The 20,188-nt window shown below is 42.1% G+C and overlaps 1 protein-coding gene across 10 annotated transcripts in view; it reads left to right on the plus strand.

Moving 5' to 3' along the window:
* The first annotated feature begins 2,773 nt into the window (after positions 1-2,773).
* Positions 2,774-20,188, plus strand: part of Stn1 (STN1 subunit of CST complex) — a 59,523-nt gene continuing 42,108 nt past the window's right edge. For 2 of the 10 annotated variants that reach the window (XM_020161801.2, XM_020161803.2), the window contains exons 1-6: positions 2,790-2,951; positions 3,695-3,888; positions 10,679-10,774; positions 15,211-15,279; positions 18,485-18,652; positions 19,307-19,430. In XM_020161801.2, the coding sequence (XP_020017390.1) occupies positions 3,735-3,888; positions 10,679-10,774; positions 15,211-15,279; positions 18,485-18,652; positions 19,307-19,430 (611 nt within the window). In that variant the 5' untranslated portion in view covers positions 2,790-2,951; positions 3,695-3,734. The other 8 variants (XM_020161805.2, XM_074078373.1, XM_074078369.1 and 5 more) reach the window with 7 other exon arrangements.

The following is a 20,188-nucleotide window of genomic DNA, read 5'->3' on the forward strand; positions in this document are numbered from 1 at the left end:
TTTCAATGAGAAAGTGGGGAGTAGGGGTAGAGGGATGGCAGGGGCTTGAGTAGAGCCAGGGAAGTGAAAAATTACAAAAGCAGAAAGTTGGGGTTGGTCCATGTGAAACCCATATAGGTTTGCTAACTGGCAGCCATGAAGGCTAAGCTTTGTTCTCCCACAGAAAGTGGGAGACATGGGTTCTGTCTTTAGGTGTTGGCTGAAACAAACAGTAAATTCAGCCTTGAGTTTTCTCAGGCAGGCATTTTAAGGGGAACTAGGATGTGGTCTTGAGCTGTTAGAAACTGTGTTAGTGTTTGTTCAAATCTTTATAGGCCAGGGCTAAGGCCTAGTCAAAGAAGAGAGCTCAGAGCTAGGCATGGTGGTACACACTCATTATTCCAGCACTCACGAAGCAGAGACGAAAAGATCTCAAATTTGAGGCCAGCCAGGGCTACACAGCAAGACCCTGTCTAATAAAATTAAAAAAAAAAAAAAAAAAAGCCGGTGCTGGGTGGCTCACACCTGTAATCCTAGCTACTTGTTTGGCTGAGATCGGGAGGATGGAGGCTTGAGGCCAGCCTGGACAAATAATTTTCATGATCCCATCTCCAAAAATAATCAGAGCAAAATGGACTGGAGATGTGGCTCAAGCAGTAGAGTACCTGGTTTGCAAGCTCGAAGTCCTGAGTTCAAACCCCAGTCCTATGAGGAAAAAAAAAGACTCAGAAGCCTAATTAGAGTTTGGTCAAGGAGAGATCTTTGTCAGTTATAAACTGAGTAGAAAATTGAACTAACTTATTAGGCAAGTGTCTACCACTTCAGAGATTTGAGGGTTTATTTTGGTTTTAGTTTTGGTATTGCTGTTGTTTTGTTTTGTTTGTGCTACTGGGGTTTGAACTCAGGGCCTCAGGCTTGCTAGGCAGGTGCTCTACTTGAGCCACTCTGCCAGCCCCAACTTGCCAATGGACAAATTCCATTTGACCTGTAAAGATGTCAAAAATAAGTACAGCAAGATAGTTTGAGTTTCAAGGTATGAGATATTCCATTCAAGCTTCCCCCCCCTATTTTCCAGAAGAATTTGCTACCATCTTAACCTTTCAAAAAGGATTATCTATTCCGTCAAAATGCCTATAAAATCAAGTTATTCCACATGGAGAAGCTGTAAGAAAGGTTTCCTAGAATTAAGTGCTGTTGGGTTTTGAAATATCTGCTTCACAGTATTGTGGTCTGCATTGGAGCACTAAGGGTTGAAGACTTCAGGGGTCCCTTCCCACACATCCAGGCAGTGGCTTGGGGAACCTGGGATCTACAGTGTTGGAGACTGAAGGGACAAGGATTCCCCTGATTCCTCTAAGTAACTTCTGCTATCCAGAAATTCTGTTCACATCTCACCTTAAGTTTCAACTACAACCTACTTCATGTTGGGACCAGATCAAAAAGAGCACTCCTAGCCTCCAAGGAATCCTCCATTCATTATAAAAAAAAATGACATTGAGCTCTGCTTACACCACCTGAGAGTGGCCTTCCCTAAGGCTGGCAGTAGGTGCAGAGTCCCCAAGGGTTATCTCCAGCACTCTATCTCTGAGAGCCATGAGAGTCATTCCTGAAATCATCTCAGGCTCTGAGTACATCTAGGAGTGATTTTCTTCTTGGGTTCCGCCCCTAGAGCAGATGTGTACAGTCAGGAAAATGTCACCCAGCCTGTCTGTTTCCACCTGACAGATGAGAAGAACCATCTGTCCTACTGGGTGTGTTTCCTTGGGGAGAGCCTCATTTCTAGTTGAGAGGGTGTCTTAATTACATCTTGAAAGCCACAGACCCAAAGGTGCAGTGCAGTAGAATCTGGGCAATGCTGTATTTTACCAAGGACTCCGTTTTTCAGCTTCTTCAGTGGCCTGCAAGGTAACTGGATGCTATGGTTGTAATGACACACATTTTCCATTCCAGTGGCTTGAAGTTCCTTCTCTGATAAATACTTTAGCAATTATCTCTTTAGCTGCCACCTACCTTCTCTGACCTGTACTCCTCCTGCCATGTCCTGGTAAATTAGAAAGAACTCTGGCCATCTCTAGTGACTTCATGGTGTAGAAGCATTTTCATTTATGGGAGCAGAATTGACTATATTTTCTTGCTTTCAGTTAGGACTGCTGGGGACAGAGCATCATCATCATCATTTGGTAAATGTCCATCATTTACCAAAATGCCAGCTTTTCAAAGCTAAGTTTACAACATTCCAGGCTGTAGACCAAGGAAAGGGAAAGGAGACAAAATGTATTATCATGATTTTGCAGGGTTGGTTTCAGGCAGAGACAAGACTCCACATACAGGGGCTCAAATTTACATACTGACATTTTATCTCCAAGTGAGACTGTAGAATCTCAACGCGTGTGTATCAGTGGATCACTCACCAGCTGTGAATAAATATGTAAAATATGCCACAAGGCAATTCTGCTTTTGGCACAGCCTAGTTTTGTTGTTGCTTTAATAAATCACGAACAACAACAGAAACGTCTGACCCTGTCCCAATCTCTTGAAGATCCTGGTTCAAGGTCCTGTCACCGGCGCGGGACAGGGTAAAAGTCTGCCTTGGAAGGCGGGAATGGGGCTGCTTCGGGACTGGCTCCGAAGCCTCCATTAGCTTGAGATTCTGGGGCGGAGGTCTGGGAGGTGCTTGAACGCTGGGAGACCTGCGCGGAGTCTGGTGTGATGGGCGGAGCCGCGGCGTGGGGGGCGGAGCTTCTGGCGGAACGGGGCGTGGTCGCGTGGTGGGCGGGGCCTTGGAGGGATGGGGCGGGCCGAGGCTCGGCTCCGGCCGCAGGAAGTAAATGCGCCCGCAGGAGGTCTGGGGTTGGTTCCAGGCGCCGCGTCCGGCCTCCGCCGGAACTCCTGGCCTGGGCGGTGACTGGGTGCGGTTCCGAGCGTCCGAAGGGCCAGGCCTCCGCGTTCCTGGACTGTAGGAGGCGGCGCGGGTGCGACGGGAGGGGCTGGGAATGGTTCCTTAATTTTTTTAGCGGCATGAGGTTTGAACTCAAGGCCTCGCGCGTGCTAGGCACGCGCTCCACAGCTCGAGCCGCGCATCCAGCCGGTTTTTTGCCTTAATTATTTTTCAGGTAGGGTCTCCAGTTTTGCCCCGGTCAGTCTTGGACCGAAATTCTCCTACATAGCTGAGATGACAGAGACACACGCCACCACACCTGGGTTATTGGTGGAGATGGGGTCTCGCTACCATTTTGCTGGGGCTGGCCTGCAACTCTAGATCTTACGGATCTCCCACTCCTGAGTAGCTGGACAACATACGGGAAGCCGCGCACCGTGCTGCATGTTTTCGCGCCGTGCTGCGGAACCTGTCCGGTTTTTGTTTCCTTTTTCCTTTTCTTGGCTCATTCTGAAAAGGGGAAGGTACAAGGATCTCATGGCCACGAGGGCGCCCATTACTCCCTAGATCCACTCAATAAAAACGGTTTCAGGGTGCCGCTGTATGAAGGGTTCTCCCCAAGGTGGAAAGTTGTTTATCCCTTTCTAAGTTGGTACGTTTGCGGTAGGGTCCTCACATGAGGAATGCACCTTTCCATAGCCTGTGGCATAGAGTTTGGCAGGGCCCTGGGGTTAATGCCTCCCAGAGTTGTAGATGCCCATCTGGAAATAACTTCCCGACCAAGTCAACTTCACCCATGTTAGATGCCCTGCATCCTGACTTTTGTGTCTGATTTAGATCCTTGACTCAGTGAAGCAGAGCCTTTGGGGTTAGCTGGATGCCACAGCCCTGCCTCTTGATGCAGTCTGAATCCAGCGGGAGTGAGAAGGAGACCCCGTGCCTCTTGTGGGGTTTGGATCCGGTGTTTCTAGCCTTTGCAAAACTCTACATCAGGGATATCCTGGGCATGAAGGAGTCCGGCCAAGTGCCAGGTATGTGGCTGATTAGCCTGAAGGATGCCTTGTGGTTCCTCTCTACCCCTTCCTCTCTCTCCCCAGAGCTACAGAAAACTGGACTCCCTCCACCCGAATGAGGTCATTCCTATGCAGTTAAAAATCTAAAATTTTTTTTTAATTTAAGCAGATGTTGGCAGTAACTTTTGCACTGAGCAAGGGTTTTACCTGTTTAAGGTATTTATATTTTTTAATGTTCAGTTTGTTTTCTTTGCTCTTGTTAGAAATATCACCAGGCCTGGTATGCCTAGGCCTTGCTGTACCACTTAACCTGCCCTGGGCAAGTGACTCACTTTCTGTAAAGCTCAGGTTTCTCTTTTGTAAGAATGGGCATTAGCCATGCCTGATCTTCTTGGGGGAAGTTGATTTTGTTGTTGTTTTTATTTGTTTATTTGTTTTGGGAGTACTGGGGTTTGGACTCAGGGCCTTGCATTTAGTAGGCTAGTACTTATTAGGCTAACACTCTACCAACTGAGCCAAGCCCCCAGCCCTTTTTGCTTTAGTTATTTTTCAGAAAGGTTCTCATGTTTTTGCAATTCTTTTACCTATGCCTGCAAGTGACTGGGATTACAGGCACAGGCTACTGTGTCTGGTCTGTTTTGTTTTGAATTAATTAGAATCAAAATAATGCAAACTTTTTTGGAGGAGGACTGACTTGTTCACCTGTGTTGGAGTGGGTGGGTGCTCAAGAAACAGTAATTGAAGCAGCAAAGTATTATATATATCAAGTTGTTTTTGTTTTTGTTTTTCTAGTGGTATTGTGGTTTGAACTTGACCTTGGGGTTGCTAGGTAGGCACTTTACCACTTGAGCCTCTCTACCAGCCCTGCATGTAAAGTTTTACAAAGTGTTTTTTTTTTTTTTTTTTCCTTCAGTCCTGGAGTTTGAACTCTAGGCCTACACCTTGAGCCACTCCACCAGCCCTTTTTTTGTGATGGAGTTTTTCAAGATAGGGCTGGCTTCAAACCAAGATCCTCCTAATCTCTGTTTCCTGAGTAGCTAGGATTACAGGTGTGAGCTACCAGTGCCCAGCTCTCAAAGTTTTTATTAGAGTAGTGGTTGCTAGAGATAGACTTATACCTAACACTGTAACAGAAAAACAGATTTGAATAATTTGAGTAGCTGTGGGTGGGCCTTCATGTGTTTACTGTGCCATGTGAGAAGTTTGGTTAAACTCTTGTTGCTATTTTGAGTGAAGCTTTCCAGTCAGACTTTCTGTACAGTCAGCCATGAGTCAGAAGTAGTCAAGAATCAAGTAGCCCCAGTTTTCATGAGATGAGGTTTTGTGGGATTCCGGTTAACACGCACAGATGCGTTTAGATGGCCTTCCACTAAAGCCTTTTGGACAGATTGTTCACCACACCTTTGTTTCCTAATTATAGTTGAACATGGTCTGGGTTTTTCCCTTTGGAGGACAGCCAACCTCTCCCATAGTTTTCCATTTTCCAGAACAATCTGGCGTTCTTCACAGCTCATCTCTTCAGGAAGAAATTAAGTCACAGCAAATACTCCCTTGCTGAAAGATCTGTGCATGAGCATGAGTAATGGGGCCACCATGGGGCGTAACTCTTCCCGTTGGCAAAGACTGTGATGCTGTATTAAACCAAACTATGAAAACTAGCATTGGTCATCTTCACTGTATCACTGCTAAGAATGTCTCAGATGTGTTTTTTAAAAAGAAACCCCATGGTTGAAGCAAGCATCAACCATAATTTTTGAGTGATTTTCTTTCATATTCTCTCTGTTTTGTTTTGCTACCTTGCCCAGGCTGGTATCCTACTCACCATCCTGTTGCCTGGAATTACAAGGAAATTATGCTCATCTTAGAGTGAATTTCTTTGGAGTACACTATTGGGTTCTAAGGGATAGGAAATGACAGCCGTCTAGGTTTTGACTAGTTGGTTTGCCATAAAGAAAAACATGTGACTACATAAAAGTTACAAATGTTTAAATGGCTAAGAGTATCTGAAACAAAATAACAAAGGTTAATCAAAAAATGACAAAACATGAAACAAATGGGTTTGTAAAGTATTGGATGGCCTTTGTCCTTGGTCCTGGGTGGTAACCTCTAAATCCTTGGAATTTCCTGAGTGATTGGATTGTTTTTGTTATCTGTGATGAACCCTTAGACCACACCTGAGTTTATGCTAATAAACTCAGCCCCTAGTTTTAGGATGGGGCTGTCTACACCCAAAAGATCAATTCTGTGATTAGAGGACTAGGGTTTGATGGAATCAATTAATCATGCCTATATTACAAAACCTCTATAAAAACTCTGAACACTGAGGCTCCATGAGCTTCTCTGGTTAGTAGTCATACATTAATATGCCAGAGGGTATGATGTCCTGAAGACAGAAGTTTCATGTTTGGACCCCCGAGACCTTGTCCTATACCATCTCTTCATTTTTAGCTGGTCCTGATTTGTTCCCTTTACTATAAAACTATAGCACCTTCCTGGGTTCTGTTAGTTTTAGCAAATTATCAAACCTGAGGGTGTCACGGAAACTGCCAGGTTTTTAGCAAGTTGGTCAAAACGTGCAGGTGACCTGAGGATCCCCACAAAACTTGGGACTAGTGACTGAAGTGAAGGTAGTTTTAAGAGGGACTGTGCTCTAAATTTGGGAAATTTAACAGTAACTTAACTAGGTAGTGTTAGATTTGTATTGAACAATGTCATCTCCCTAAATCTGTGAATTTAGGGCTTACCTAACTAAAAATACTGTGAAGTTTGACTGTGGTGGTAGTGATATTTAGTTTTGGGGTTTTATTTTGCATTTAAAAAACTATTTTCAATAACAACTCATAACATACAGAAATGGTCTTTGTTTTGTCTCTGTTATGTCAGACTTTAAACAATGAGCTGTGTGTGAGGAAAAACAGGCTGCCTTATTTCCCCTGCTTTTACATCACAAGCAGCACAAAACCTCTGTAACCCCAAAGGGTAGGGGTTTTTTCACCTCTAGCAAGCAAGCAGTCAGTTCTGCAGTGGAACAGCAGTTGGGTTCTTCTCATCCACATGTTCCGTTAATTTGCTTATGTGACTCACAGTACTCAGGGAAATACTTAAAACTTCCTGGTTTGTTATGAAGGACATTACAAAGGAATGTAGACGAAGAGATACATGGACGAGGTATGGGAAATGTGACATGGAATTTTCATGCCCTCTCCAGGTACATCACCCCCCCAGGAGCCTTTCTCAGCTATTTAGAAGTTTTCAGAACCCTATGTTTTTGGGGTTCTTATGCTGAAATCATTACATAGGCATGATGGAAGCATGAACCATATTGAAATGTGATTGGACAAGAGGGGTATGATCTAATGCTCAAAGACTGAGTCAGGAAACAGCATGGCCTATCCAGAGTCTTCTTGGCCTTTCTGTGCAGGATATGGGGCAGGAACTCTCTGGAATGATGAGGCTCTTAAGACTTACTATCAGACAAAGTAGGTCAAGGAATTTCTTTATGGCCAGCTAAAGGTGGCAAAAGATTAGAGTTTCTATCACCTGTCTTAGGGACAGAATTAAAAACCAGGAACTATAGACCAAAACCAAAAAATATTTATCATGGTATCACAATAGCAGATACTTTATTTAGGTCATCATACAATACAATGAAGTTGAAGTAACATACATCTCACAGTTCCTCATCCACAGATACAACCAATCTAGAATTTAAAATATTTGGCAATGTTGAGTGCCAATGGCTCACGCCTATAATCCTAGCTACTCAGAAGGCAGAGATCAGGCGGATGGCGGTTCAAAGCCAGCCTGGGCAAATAGTTCTGTGAGATCATATCTCAAAAAAACCCTTTACAAAAAAGGGCTGGTGGAGTGGCTCAAAGTGTAGGCCCTGAATTCAAACCCCAGTACCGCAAAAAAAAAAAGGGCTGGTGGAGTGGCTCAAGGTGAAGGCCCTGAGTTCAAACAATACAGACTTGTCATTGTGCCCTAAACAATACAGTATAACAACTGTTTATATAGTATTTTCACTGTATAGGTATGATAAGTCATCTAGAGATGATTTTAAATATTTGGGAGGATATGGGTAGGTTATTTTGAAGTACTGTGCCATTTTATATATAAGGGACTAAAACATCCCTTAACCACAGGAGGTCCTGGAATCAATCCCCCCTAGATACCTAGGGATGACTATAATTCATAAGAATTATGTTAAATGAATCTATATTTTAAAATATCTTAGGTATTTTTAACACTATCATTCTTCAATAAGAGCATTTATAGCATCAATAAAATCACAACAGTTAAACTGAAAAGAGATCAAACCAAAGTACATTTTTGCTTTTTTTTGGTCCATATTGGGGTTTGAACTCACAGCTTTGCACTTACTAGGCAGGTGCTCTACCACTTGAGCCACATCCCTAACCCCAACAAAAGCACTTTTAAAGAGAGAAAACAAATGTCTTGCTGTGTTGTGGATGTTTAGGGTCAGCTGCTGCCTGTCCCCCTGAATCACTAGGCCTTCCCAGCTTGACCTTTTTCTTCTTGGCGTACAGGGGATCTTGTTCTTGGTACAAGTAACCTGGTACTGTGGACCTCTGTGGGCTATGTATGGAATAGTAGAGCAGAAGGGCCACTTGGAAAAGGCTGGAGCATGACCTTGATGCCAATAAACATTTGTCTGTTGAGATCATGTTCTTTTCTTAACTCAGTGAGCTTTCTCTCAATCGACAGAGCAGCACCCAGCTCCCTTGAGCTCAGTTCTCAGAAGATGAAAGGAAGTGGTTCACTCATTCTTCTGTGTCTTCAGCCATCTACCTGTGGAGACCGAGCACCTCATTTGTGTGGGTCATGTTTCCTACACTTACAGAAGTTTCTGTATTTCTAAGCAATGCATTTCCCCCTCAGTCCGTTTCTTGGAGTTTTTTCATTCAAACCATCTGTTTTATTTTTTTTTTTCCTGCAGTTCTCTATTGTTCTGTGATGCTTTTGAGCTATTTTTTGCATCAGTCCTTTGGGATTGGAAGGATTTTGTTGCGTCCTCAAGTGACTGTGTCCTTGGAGCCGAGCCATTATCAGTCCATGTAGTGGAAGTTTATGGGGCCCATGTTTTTTTTTTTTTCAGGGAAGTCTGCTGTATCCTCATGTGAAGATTTTTATTAAGTGTGACTGAATACAGAGTATGTAACATCCCCAAGGTTTCCCAAGGTGCCTTGGGGATGTGATTGGCTTGTGCCGTTAATCTAGTCTTCATACTGTCGTTTGCATGTACTTTATTCCAGGTAGCATAAAGTCTTGACATTTTGTGAGTTTTCTGTGAATCCATATTGTTCCCAGTCAATCCAAGTGTTCCTGAATGGGGGCAACTCTTTTGGAGGTGACCCAGTGACCTGGGCTACTTCCCCTGTGTGGCCCTGCCATAGTCAGCTCATGGCCCCCAAGGTTGCTCTGAGGATGGTCTCCCATCCCCCTACCATGCCATCTTTAGAAGTCCACCTCCACAGGGGAAAGGGGCTGCCTTGGCTAAACTTGCTGCATTTTCTTTTTCCAAGCCACATCTGCTCTCCTGGAACTTCTCTGGCAGACTGAGTCTCAGCAGCAGCTTGTCTAAACCTGGGACTCTGCCCTGAGTGACTCATCCACAATCTGTGTCCTCAAGGGAAAGAAGCAGCAGCCAGTCTCCGGGTTCAGGCCACAGATTCCCCTATGGGTTGGAATCCGGAGGCTTTGACCAGTCTTGGTCATGAGGGGAGAGTGGCCAAATGCCTTAAGTGACTGTGGCTTCTTTGTTTACAAGCCACATTTCCTTTTTATTTAAAAAGAAAAAGCCCATCAGAAAGTTTATAACCTGCTTCCGAAGGTAAAGAACCCAACCATCGTGGGTGGAAGAGGTTGGGGAGGATTCTAGTCAGGAATCAGTTGGTGACAGGAGCACGCACACTGCACTTAGACTGAAAAGGGGGAACTCAATTGGACCATGGGGGCAGTCCAGCAGGGAGGTTCTGCAGGAACCAGCCAGCTCTGGAACCACAGTTGTGAATTGGGCTCATGGCTCCCAGATCAGAGAAAGGCTATAGGAGTGGTGGAACAACTCAAGTGGTAGAGTACCTACCTAACATGAGGCCCTGACTTCAAGCTCCAGTACCACCAAAAAAATATAGAAAAAGGCTGTGGGTCAGTAATAGGTCACCCTCTCAGGTTTCTCCTCTAGCAGAAATTTGCCTGCCAGCATCTGTAGCCTAGGTTTTGAAAACAGCTTTAAAAAAGAACTTTGTGAGTTGTAATCTGCTGACCCCAGTGGTAGTGTTTTGTAATCTAGGTATCATCTCCTTTTTTTACAAAGAAAAAAAAAAGGCCCTTGCCAGTTCAAGGAAGAGAGGACCAGTTTCTTAGAAATGCATATTAAAAAAAAAGCCAAAGCAGCCATTCTCATGGTTTCCTTTCTCTTTCCCTTGCCCACTTACAACAGTACTGGTTGGTGCAATCGTGGGGTGACTATTTTGGGGCCCTATGAACTTCTCCATGGAGGTGGATTTCCTATCACAAGTAGAAAGTAGATTCACCAAATCTAGTTGAGCAACACTGGTTTTCTCTTTTCTGTACTAGCACAAGCTTCTTTAAGGCTAAGCTTTCTTCTCTGACCCTTGAGGGAAAGACCTCTAAATTTCCTGGAGCCTGTGATTTGTCAAGGACTGACTTAAGACTAGAACTTCAGCAAACAGCCTGCCTTTTGACGCTCCCCACCCCCCAACAGGCTTTTAATGAAGCAGAATGTAATCATATGTTATACAGACTTTGCTTTTTCTAATTTCAGGTATATTTTTTTATAATGGGCATCCAATAAAACAGGTAGATATCCTGGGAACTGTCATTGGAGTGAAAGAAAGAGATGCCTTCTACAGTTATGGAGGTAAGAGTGATTGTGTCTGAAACTGAGTTCATATAGAAAGTCCCCACTTCGCTGAAAGTTGAGTTTCAGATCAGCTGGGGACCCTCACAAAGCCTGCTGCTCTGTTGGGACTTCTTGGAGCCCCACATATGGACTAGTGTAAAATGAGACCACACGTAAGAATGATACTGATAAATATTGTGAAGTGACTGTTGCTAGGGAGTGAGGAGGTGGAAGAATTAAAATACAGGAGTCTAAGATACGTGACACCTGCAGGCATAGCTATAAATAGCGAAGGGTGGAAAGATGTCTGTAGTCATACCTTTACAAAGAAGAGGCCAGGTTCATGTAAAAGTAGACTCTTTAAGAAGGCAAGGAGATGTTAAAAATCATTTTAAAAGGTTTATATCCAGGACAGTTGGGGGAAAAAAAAAAGCCTTTTGGTACTCAAAGAGGTAAGTATTCATTATCAGAAAATTTCCTTTTTCTTGTGGTGATGGAACCTAAATAAAAAGTTTCTAGGTTTTAGGCACTAAAGATTTTCTAGAATGTGATTTGGTGTAGTGGATGTTGACTTTTTTGACTTTAATATAAATATTTTAATACATTGCCTTGTGCAACTCCAAGATTCTCCATAATTAAGAGGCCATGCTGGATGTTTGTTGGGAAGTTTAACTTTCAGTTCCAAACCTTTGCTATAATTGACATTGTCACTCTTTGTGGTGTTGCCCTGTATTTGTATTCTTGCTCTACTTGGGGAAAGATAGGAATTGAACTTAGCAACCAAGAGCATTTCTTTGACACTCTATGCATGATTGATGATTTATAGATACAGTATCATTATATTTTTTCAACATTTGTTCATTGTTTATTTTCCTGAAGATAATTGTCTTGTGCTTATAAAATAACATGTGAGCGATGAGATCTCATGTTCTGTCAGGCTTTCCCATACTGACCCGCTTCATAGCTTTATTTTACCAAAGATACTGGTCCTGTTTTTCTCCAAGACAACTCAACAAACATTTGCTAAGTTCTGACAGTGTACCGAGATGTGGGCAAGTACATTGTGTGTAGTACAACAAACTCCAAGTACCAATGATGAAATAATAGTGTATTTCGGTTTATGAAGCACTTTACATTCATCATTTCATGAGTTGTTTGACATAGAAGGAGCAGATATTATTTCCATTTTGTAGATGAAAAACCAAAGCCTATAACTTGTTCAGCATTCCACTGGTAGAGATTTGTGGGTGCAGTCTGCTGTTTACTGACCCTGCTGTACTCTGCTCTTTGTATATACCTCACATTGATTTTTCTCTTCCCCATCTCCTTCCTTTTCCAGTCTCCTGCCCCCACATCAGCTGGATTTGGTTTTTAGTTTTCTGTTTTCAGATCAAATAAATGAGGCTATTGAGGGCTTTAGTCCGGGCCCTAGAACCAAGCCAGAATTAGGCCTGCGCCCTAATGGATCTTCACTTAACCCTTCTACCATTATGAAAAGATTAAGGTGATAACATTTGATTCTTCTGTAAGAAGCCTTCCTCTGAATGGGTATTGTGAGAGGACGACACATCTGTGGGTTGCAGGAACTGGCAATATGGAAGTAATTGAGAGCAGAAACACTTCAGTGACTTCAGCTCTTGTTTGGCCTGCTCAAATGGAGAGCTGCTTCTGTCCCTGCTTCCTTAGGCCTACCTTGGCTCACAGACCACCTTCCAGGTGGTCACTCCCTGCTGCCAAAGGTCCTGCTTCCCCTCACTCACCGCAGGCCCATGCCAGGGATGCTTCTGCCCACACTGACTTGTCTCATTGCCCCACCACAGAGGATGTGGTACTGCACGTGGTACTCCGGCATCAGCAGCAGGTCTCAAGGACCCTGGCACAGGGTCTGTTGGGAGAGGCTACAACAGGGAAGTCAGGGTTTGGGAGCAATGCCCATGGTGCATGGAGTACCTGGCAGCAACTCAAGCTTAGACTGGAATCTTGGGAGGCTCCAGTCAAGACCAGAATGAACTTACAGTTTCCTAGAAGAAACATTCATCTGCTCTTTTTTTTTTTGACTTTCCATTATAAATCAAGATTTCCAATTGACAAGAGAAGAGGTAGACCTAGTGGTGTCAATACATGTTTAGACTCAAAATGTTCTTTGTTTGTTTGCTTATACTTAAAATGATACTTAGCCGAGCACCAGTGGCTCACACCTGTAATCCTAGCTGCTCAGGAGGCAGAGATCAGGAGGATCGAGGTTCGAAGTCATCCCCAGACAAATAGTCTGTGAGACCGTATCTCGAAAAACAGGGTTGGTGGAGTGGCTTAAAGTGAAGGCCCTGAGTTCAAGCCCCAGTACCGCAAAAATAAATAAATAAAATGATAGTTAAAAGATAAAATTTTAAACTAGAGAAAATTTTAATGAAGTACATAAAAGTCAAGAGAAACAGAATAAGGCTGGAAGAGTGGCTGCCTAGCAAGCATGAGACCCTGAGTTCAAACCTAGTACCGCAAAAAAAAAAAAAGAGAGAAATAAAATCTGGAAAAATCAGTATCAGTGTTTGGGTGAACATCCTCCCTGATGCTCCTCACATGTTGCTAATATTGAAAAAATATGGAAAGCTTTATTTCCTTATTAGTATTAATGCACATATTTTTATCTTTTTTTAAAAATTAGACTTACAGTCAGTGTATACACTGAATGTGGGGTTCCTTCCCCATACTCCAAAAGATACTGCTATTAGTACTTCATGTCTTAAAGTCATTTCTGTCAAAATATTGCTGCCTAATGCTTTACATAAATTGGATTTTATGTAAGATTTATAGGATAAATAAGATTTCTGTTTTACAGTGAGGCATATATATCAACAGAGGTGAACATAGGTCTTCATTGTGACTTTTTATTATCATACACTATATTGTAATTTATTTAACCAGGTGCATATTTAGATTTCAGTATTATAAATAATATTTTGGTGAAGAGCCTTATACAAGATACATACATCTCTGCAATTGTTATTTTTCTCATCTAATTTGTTGGAAGTAATTGCCATGTCAAAGAATATATACATTTCAAATTTTGATACATGTTTATAAGTTTGCATCTAAGAAATTTGATACTAATGAATGTTCTCACTAACAGAATATGAAGATATCAGTATTTTTAATATTCATGAATGTGGTAATTGAGAAATCATTTACACCTGACTTTTTTTTTTAGCACATTGGCCATTTTTATTTTTTCCATGAATTGAGGCATTTTATTTATTTATTTTTTTTTTACTTTTTCTCTTGTAGTCTCGGTCTTTTTCTTATAAATTTATAAAGAGGCAGCTCTTTATATATTAAAGTACTAGCTCTGAAAATTGAAAAATTGTTACTCATTATTAGTTTTTGGTCAGCAAACATCAGACTTTAAAAAAAAAAATTGAGTCCCGATTTTCAGGTTCTGCTTAAAGAAGTCACCCCATCAACTATAAGCCCGAGGTTCAAAATATTCACCCAGACCCTCTCCCTATGAAATCCATCTAAAATTTATTTTACTATAAGAAGTATTTTTAACCTTCTTCAATAGAGATTTAAGCCAATAATAAAATATTTTGCCTTATATTTCTTCTATATTACTTATGCTTTTACCACAGTCTACTTGATTTTTTTTTTTTTTTAAATTATTAGGCCTACTGACCCCATGCTTAGCAGCCTCTGTTCTGAGCTTGTCAGAATTAGGCAAAGAGAAAATGCCTATCCTCCCATAGCAAATCTCCAAATGCCTCCACGGTTATAAATCTAGATGCCATGGGAATTGTTCATTTGGTTTTTTGTTTTGTTTTGTTTTGTTTTTTTGCTTTAGGAATAAAGTAAGCCAGACCAATATTATTTTGTGATCAGGATATAATTATTTCCTATTGTGAAAATAAAACTGTATCCTTCGGTGATATGCTTGGCTTTCCGTACATCCCCTGCAGGGGTAAGGACTGGGCAGAAGCCCTTTTACAAACATAAGCCCAAATAACATGAAACACTTTACCCTAGGAAGTGAACTAGTGAAAGAGAAGTGGTAGCAGAAGGCTGAGCCCTGGGTGACCACAGACCACGTGATACTATCTTGTTTCAGGGTGAGAGAGAAGGCTGGATTTAGTTGTGGGCACTCACTGAGATTTTTGCACATAACTTCCTGAGCATAACATTCTTACCAGATAGGTACAGAGGAGAGTCATTAGTACCCTTGAGGTAGGGAAAGGGAAACGCTGGGTACGTCCCACTGGGCTCAAGTGATACACTGACAAGTGCAGGCAAACTGTTCATACTGGTGTATGGTGAGAGATTGTTTCTAAAGATGAAGGTAGAGTTTGATAAGGGATTTGCCCTTATCCAATTTGCCCTTTTCACTTTCCTATTGAAAAACGCCATTTTCATTATGACTGAATGGAATGATGACATGGGAATTCACTGCTACACTTTTCTTGCAGTGGATGACAGCACTGGAGTTATAAACTGCATCTGCTGGAAAAATCTGAGCAATTCCGAGTCTTCAGCAGGTAATCTTACTTGCCACTTTCCTTTGCTTTTCATCTAACCAATGGACTTTTACTCAAGGCTGTTTTCATAGTCTTCCCCTTGTGAATTATGGGCTTGAAGTGCTGTACCCAAAGCTTTAGCTGCTGTGAAAACTGGCACCCTGGGGTGGAGGCTGCCTCTCTTTCTCCCATCTCTTTGGTGCTTACTTCCTCCTAAGCTATTGGGAATGTGAAAAGATCCCTAGGACTTTCAGCAGTTCATTTTTACCTTCCCAGTTATTTGGTAAGTCAGGATGTTTTAGGGGATTTATCTTTCAGAATCCATCTTGTTACATTAGTTAAGTTACACACTGGAGCCTTGTTCCAGCAGTTTGGCTCATCCTTTAAATGAAAGCTGGGCCTCCTCCAGACCAGCCGTCAGCCTGATCATTTCAGTGGTGCTGTAGCATTATTATCACCTATAATGTCTGCATAATGCCAGTGAAGTTTATAAATACTTTTCAACTTAGACCCAGGTAGCAGTGGGCCTGGGGATAGGAGAATGGATGGAGCAGCCTTTTAGAAAGTGATTCTTGAGTATTTTAGGAAGAGCCCCAGTAAGCCAAGCAGCATGGATACCACTGTGTCTAGTTTTGTAGGTATTGGTTACTGCATGTGTAGTCCTTAGGCTCCCTATGCTGCTGTTTCCCTCAGTCTAGCAAATGTGGTAAAATTAATGCCTCTGTTGCCAAAAAAGCAGAAAATTTAATTAAGAGACCAAAAGAGAAAGATCTAACCCATTATAGAAATAATATAGAAGACAAACTGGAAATTATACAACAGTGGGGAAAAAATCAATATTTAACAAGTGTTGTTTCATGTACATATCAGATTTTAAAAGAGTTCATTGTAATAATGTCTTGATGATTACATAAAGCGACCCTCAGAAGAGAGAGTTATGTATTTATCCTAACACGCATATTAAGCTCTCATAAGTCCCTAACTGGTCAAGCACTGAAAACTGTCATCAGTGACAAGAAGGAAAAACTAAAAAAAAAAAGGTTTTTTCAAACTTTGTGCAATAGAATGAGGTTAAATAAACATAAAAAAGAAAGCAGTGGAGTGAGGAGAGTGTGTACGATAAAGGGGCCCTGAAATTGGAAGAGAAAAGGGCTTGTCCACAAAGAAGCACAAACAGTGAATCACCTTATATAAAAACATCACCTCTTGCAATTTAAAAGCAAAGTGAAGCTTTATGAAATCACAGTGTATTTATTATAGCTTTAAAGGTCTAAGAGACTGAAGCTGGGGTGGGAGCCAGGAGGTGAGCACACATGCATTGTTGGTGACATCACGTAAAAACAGAATGGCTTAATTATTTTTCTGGTAAACATTCTAACAGTATGAAATGCACTGTAAATTCCATGCATGACCCAAAAAGAATCAATTTTGTGTAGCGAGCTTAATCATTATCAGCAGAGTGTATATTTATCATTTCCCTTAGGTCTGACATTGTGTTATACTCCCAGTGTAAGGGTTAAATTCAGTCATGCCCAACTCCATGAGATAGATAGACTCTGCCATTGTCTCTGTTTTATAATTAAGGAAACTGGAACTTAAGAGTAGAAAAGAAATAGACACAGTGAGGTTAAGCAACCTGTCCAAAGTCACACAGATAATGAGAGGTAAACTGAGATTCAAGTCAAGTCTTTCTGACTCCAGGAGCCAAATACTACCCTCTGAACTGTACGGCCCCATGAAGTGGTAAAAATCAAAATTAAAATTTATTAAAGTGGAGGAAGTAGTTAGCAAGACTAGCTAACTAAACTGACATGTGAGCAAGACAGAATGCTATATTATATAAAATACTGAGTTGTTCCCAGCACTAGGGAAGCTAAGGCAGAGGAATGAGAGTTCGAGCCCAGCCCATACTATGCAGTGAGACGGTCTCAAAAAGCAAAACAACAACCAAGAAATGCTGACTTGCTAGATTCTGTGGATGCATATGAGTATTTGGAATTATGCTAGGCAGAAAAAGAGAATGCAAAGTCTTTTATTCCAACCAGCTCTAACTGTGGAGAATGTAAGCATCCTCAGGGCCGCTGGCTGGCAGAGAATGGAAGACAAGCAGAAAGCTGTGCAGTTGAGAGACTGTAGGAGATCACGCCACAGCTTTGAACTAACTAGCTATTTTACTTGGGGCAACTTGCTTGTGACTCAGTGTCTTATCTCTGAAATGGGCCTAATAATAGATGGAAGTGATTATAAAGCTTAGATGCACTAATATATTATAAAGTCCTTAGAACAGCATCTATATACCCAAACATTCATGGCTATTCTTACTTAACTTTTATTTTTTATAATTACTTAAATAGTTGTGTTTTGAGGTTTTGTGTGTGTGTGTGTGTGTGTGTTACCAGGGTTTGAATTCAGGACCTCTGGAATCATGCCCTGAGCCCTAACTTTATTCTTTTTTATTTAATACAATTTGGAAGTAAAATTCAGTGGTAGAGATTATGGAATATGCTTTTGCCTCTTTTTTACCATGAAGTTGGTTAAAGTTGAGTTGTAGTTTTAAGTGTGTAGAGGGAGGCGACAGAGAGAGAGAGAGAAAGAGAAAAGAGACATAAGAGAATGAAAGAGAGAGATATTAGCCTAGCTCCTGAGTAATGAGAGGCAAGAGATTAGGCTGTTGAGTGCCTAGATGGAACAAGTTTCTCTGCGTGCATGTTTCCTTCTTCCTTCCTTCCTTCCTTCCTCCTTCCTTCTTCCCCTCCTCCCTTCCTCCCTCCCTTCTTTCCTTTTGAGGCAAGGTCTCAATATTATGTAGCTCAGGCCCAGCCTCCTGAGTAGCTGGGATTACAGATATGCCCATGCCAGCTCTGCATACACACTTTAAAGGGTTGTTTAGGACTCTTCCCCCAACCCTGCCTGAACACATTGTGTAGAATTCTGCTGAGAACCAGTTGTGCTGGGGGTGGGAAAGAAGGCACTGAAGCCGCCCTGAAACTCGCCCCCTTGGCTTCTGTCCAGCCCCCTTTCCCTTCACTTTATAATTGCAGCCTATGACTTTTTTTTTTTTTTTTTTTTCGGTAGAGGATTTCAAAAGGTTATGTGGATTTCCTGCAGTAGAGCAACCAATTGCAAGGAGAGCAAATGTATTGTGTCATTCTTACCCTCAAATGGCCTCCCCACATGCTGGGGTGATTGTGTCACATCTCTCTCTCTTTCCTGCTGGCCCCAACAGCTACAGCTGCTCCAAGTGCAGCAAGAGAGCTGAGCGTGACCTCACAGTTTAAGAAGCTGCAAGAAACCATTGAGCAGAAAACTAAGATAGAAATTGGGGACATTATCCGAATCAGAGGCTATGTCCGCACGTACAGAGAAGAGCGAGAAATTCATGCCACCATTTATTGTAAGCACAAGAAGCTTCTGCCATATTGATTGCTATTCTGGGTTTGGGTTTAGTAAATGCTTGTTTAACTCAAAGTCAAACTTGCAAAAAGTTCAGATAAGGTTGAGCTCAATTAGGGAAATTATACTACTTTCTTTAGAAAAGCAGATTGTATTTCTTAATTTTGTTTTGAAGAAAGATAATTATAAGTACATTGGGAAAGAAAATGAATTATTGATTCTATATAGTTGGCAGGTGTATTTGGACAGAATAGTAATTGCCACAGTACTTTGAAACTCTTGTGAATCTATTACAGCAGTGTTCATACTCTTCAAAATGACAGAAATTTCTTGAACACCATTAAGTGCATTAAGGTTAAATGGAAGGAGCTAATCAGAAACAGGACAGCCCCAGGTCATCTCCCCCTTTTCACTATGCTAGTTTAATTGGAAATCTCAAGGATAACCCCTGTTGTCACCCAAGAAGCAGATAAATGATATATGGATACATTTTCCTAGTCCCCATCCATGCCCTGGCCACACCTGTGATTCTGGGGGAATTGCCTTCCCTCTCTCTGGATGATTGGAAACCATCGTGTGCATCTAGACTGCTTTCCTAGAGGTGATTTGGACATGGGAAAGAAATGCTCTCCGTGTAATTTCTGTGGCTTGCTAGATAAAGTGGATGATCCCGTGTGGAACACTCAAATTGCAAGGATGATTGAGCTGCCTGCTCTCTACAGGAGAGTTTATGACCAGCCCTTCTGCAGCCCAGCCCTAGAGAAGGAAGCAGCACTGAGGTAAGTTATGCTCAGAACTGCTGAAATGTGACAGCAGTAGTGAGGCCAAGCAATGGGAGACAGGTGCTGAGTTGGCCAGCGTTCAAATCCCCAAGCATCCACTTGAGCGGGCACAGACAGGTATAATGCTCTGCACCTCAGTTTCCTCGTCTGCAAAGTAAAGATGGTTCAGATGTTCTGAGGTTGTCGTGAGGGAAATACACGTATAATCAGAGCCACTGAAGAACTGGAGTGGGGAGCGCAGGAAAAATACTTGAAGAAATGTCTGAAAATTATTTTAACTTGGATGACAGCTATAAACTCACAGCTCCGAGAAGCTCAACCCACCCCAAGGCAGTACAACTACACCAAGGTACATCATAACCCAAAACCTTCCACTCTCAGTCCCCACCCCAAAACAAATGAGACCATTGTTCTCAACCTCAATGCATATGACTCCTTAGTGTGAGGTGGGAGCAAAACACAACCCTGGAGGAGTAAGAATATCCAGGCATTTGGTAGAATGTGAGACAAGATACGGAGAGCCAGTATCAGGGGCTCCCTAGTGGTATTGGCTGGGAGGGTAGGATGGGGAGGGGAGAAAGGGATACTTTCCACTGTGTCTCCTTTATTTTTATTTTATTTTTGTTTTTACTGATCAAACCCAGGGCCTCACATATGCTAGCCAAATGCTCTACTCCTGAGCTACACCCCCAGCCCTCCCTTTAATTTTTTTGACATGTGAGTATATTACATATCCAAGAAATTGTATTTTTTAA

The sequence above is a fragment of the Castor canadensis genome, chromosome 7, assembly GCF_047511655.1.
Source record: "Castor canadensis chromosome 7, mCasCan1.hap1v2, whole genome shotgun sequence".
Lineage (NCBI taxonomy): Eukaryota > Metazoa > Chordata > Mammalia > Rodentia > Castoridae > Castor > Castor canadensis.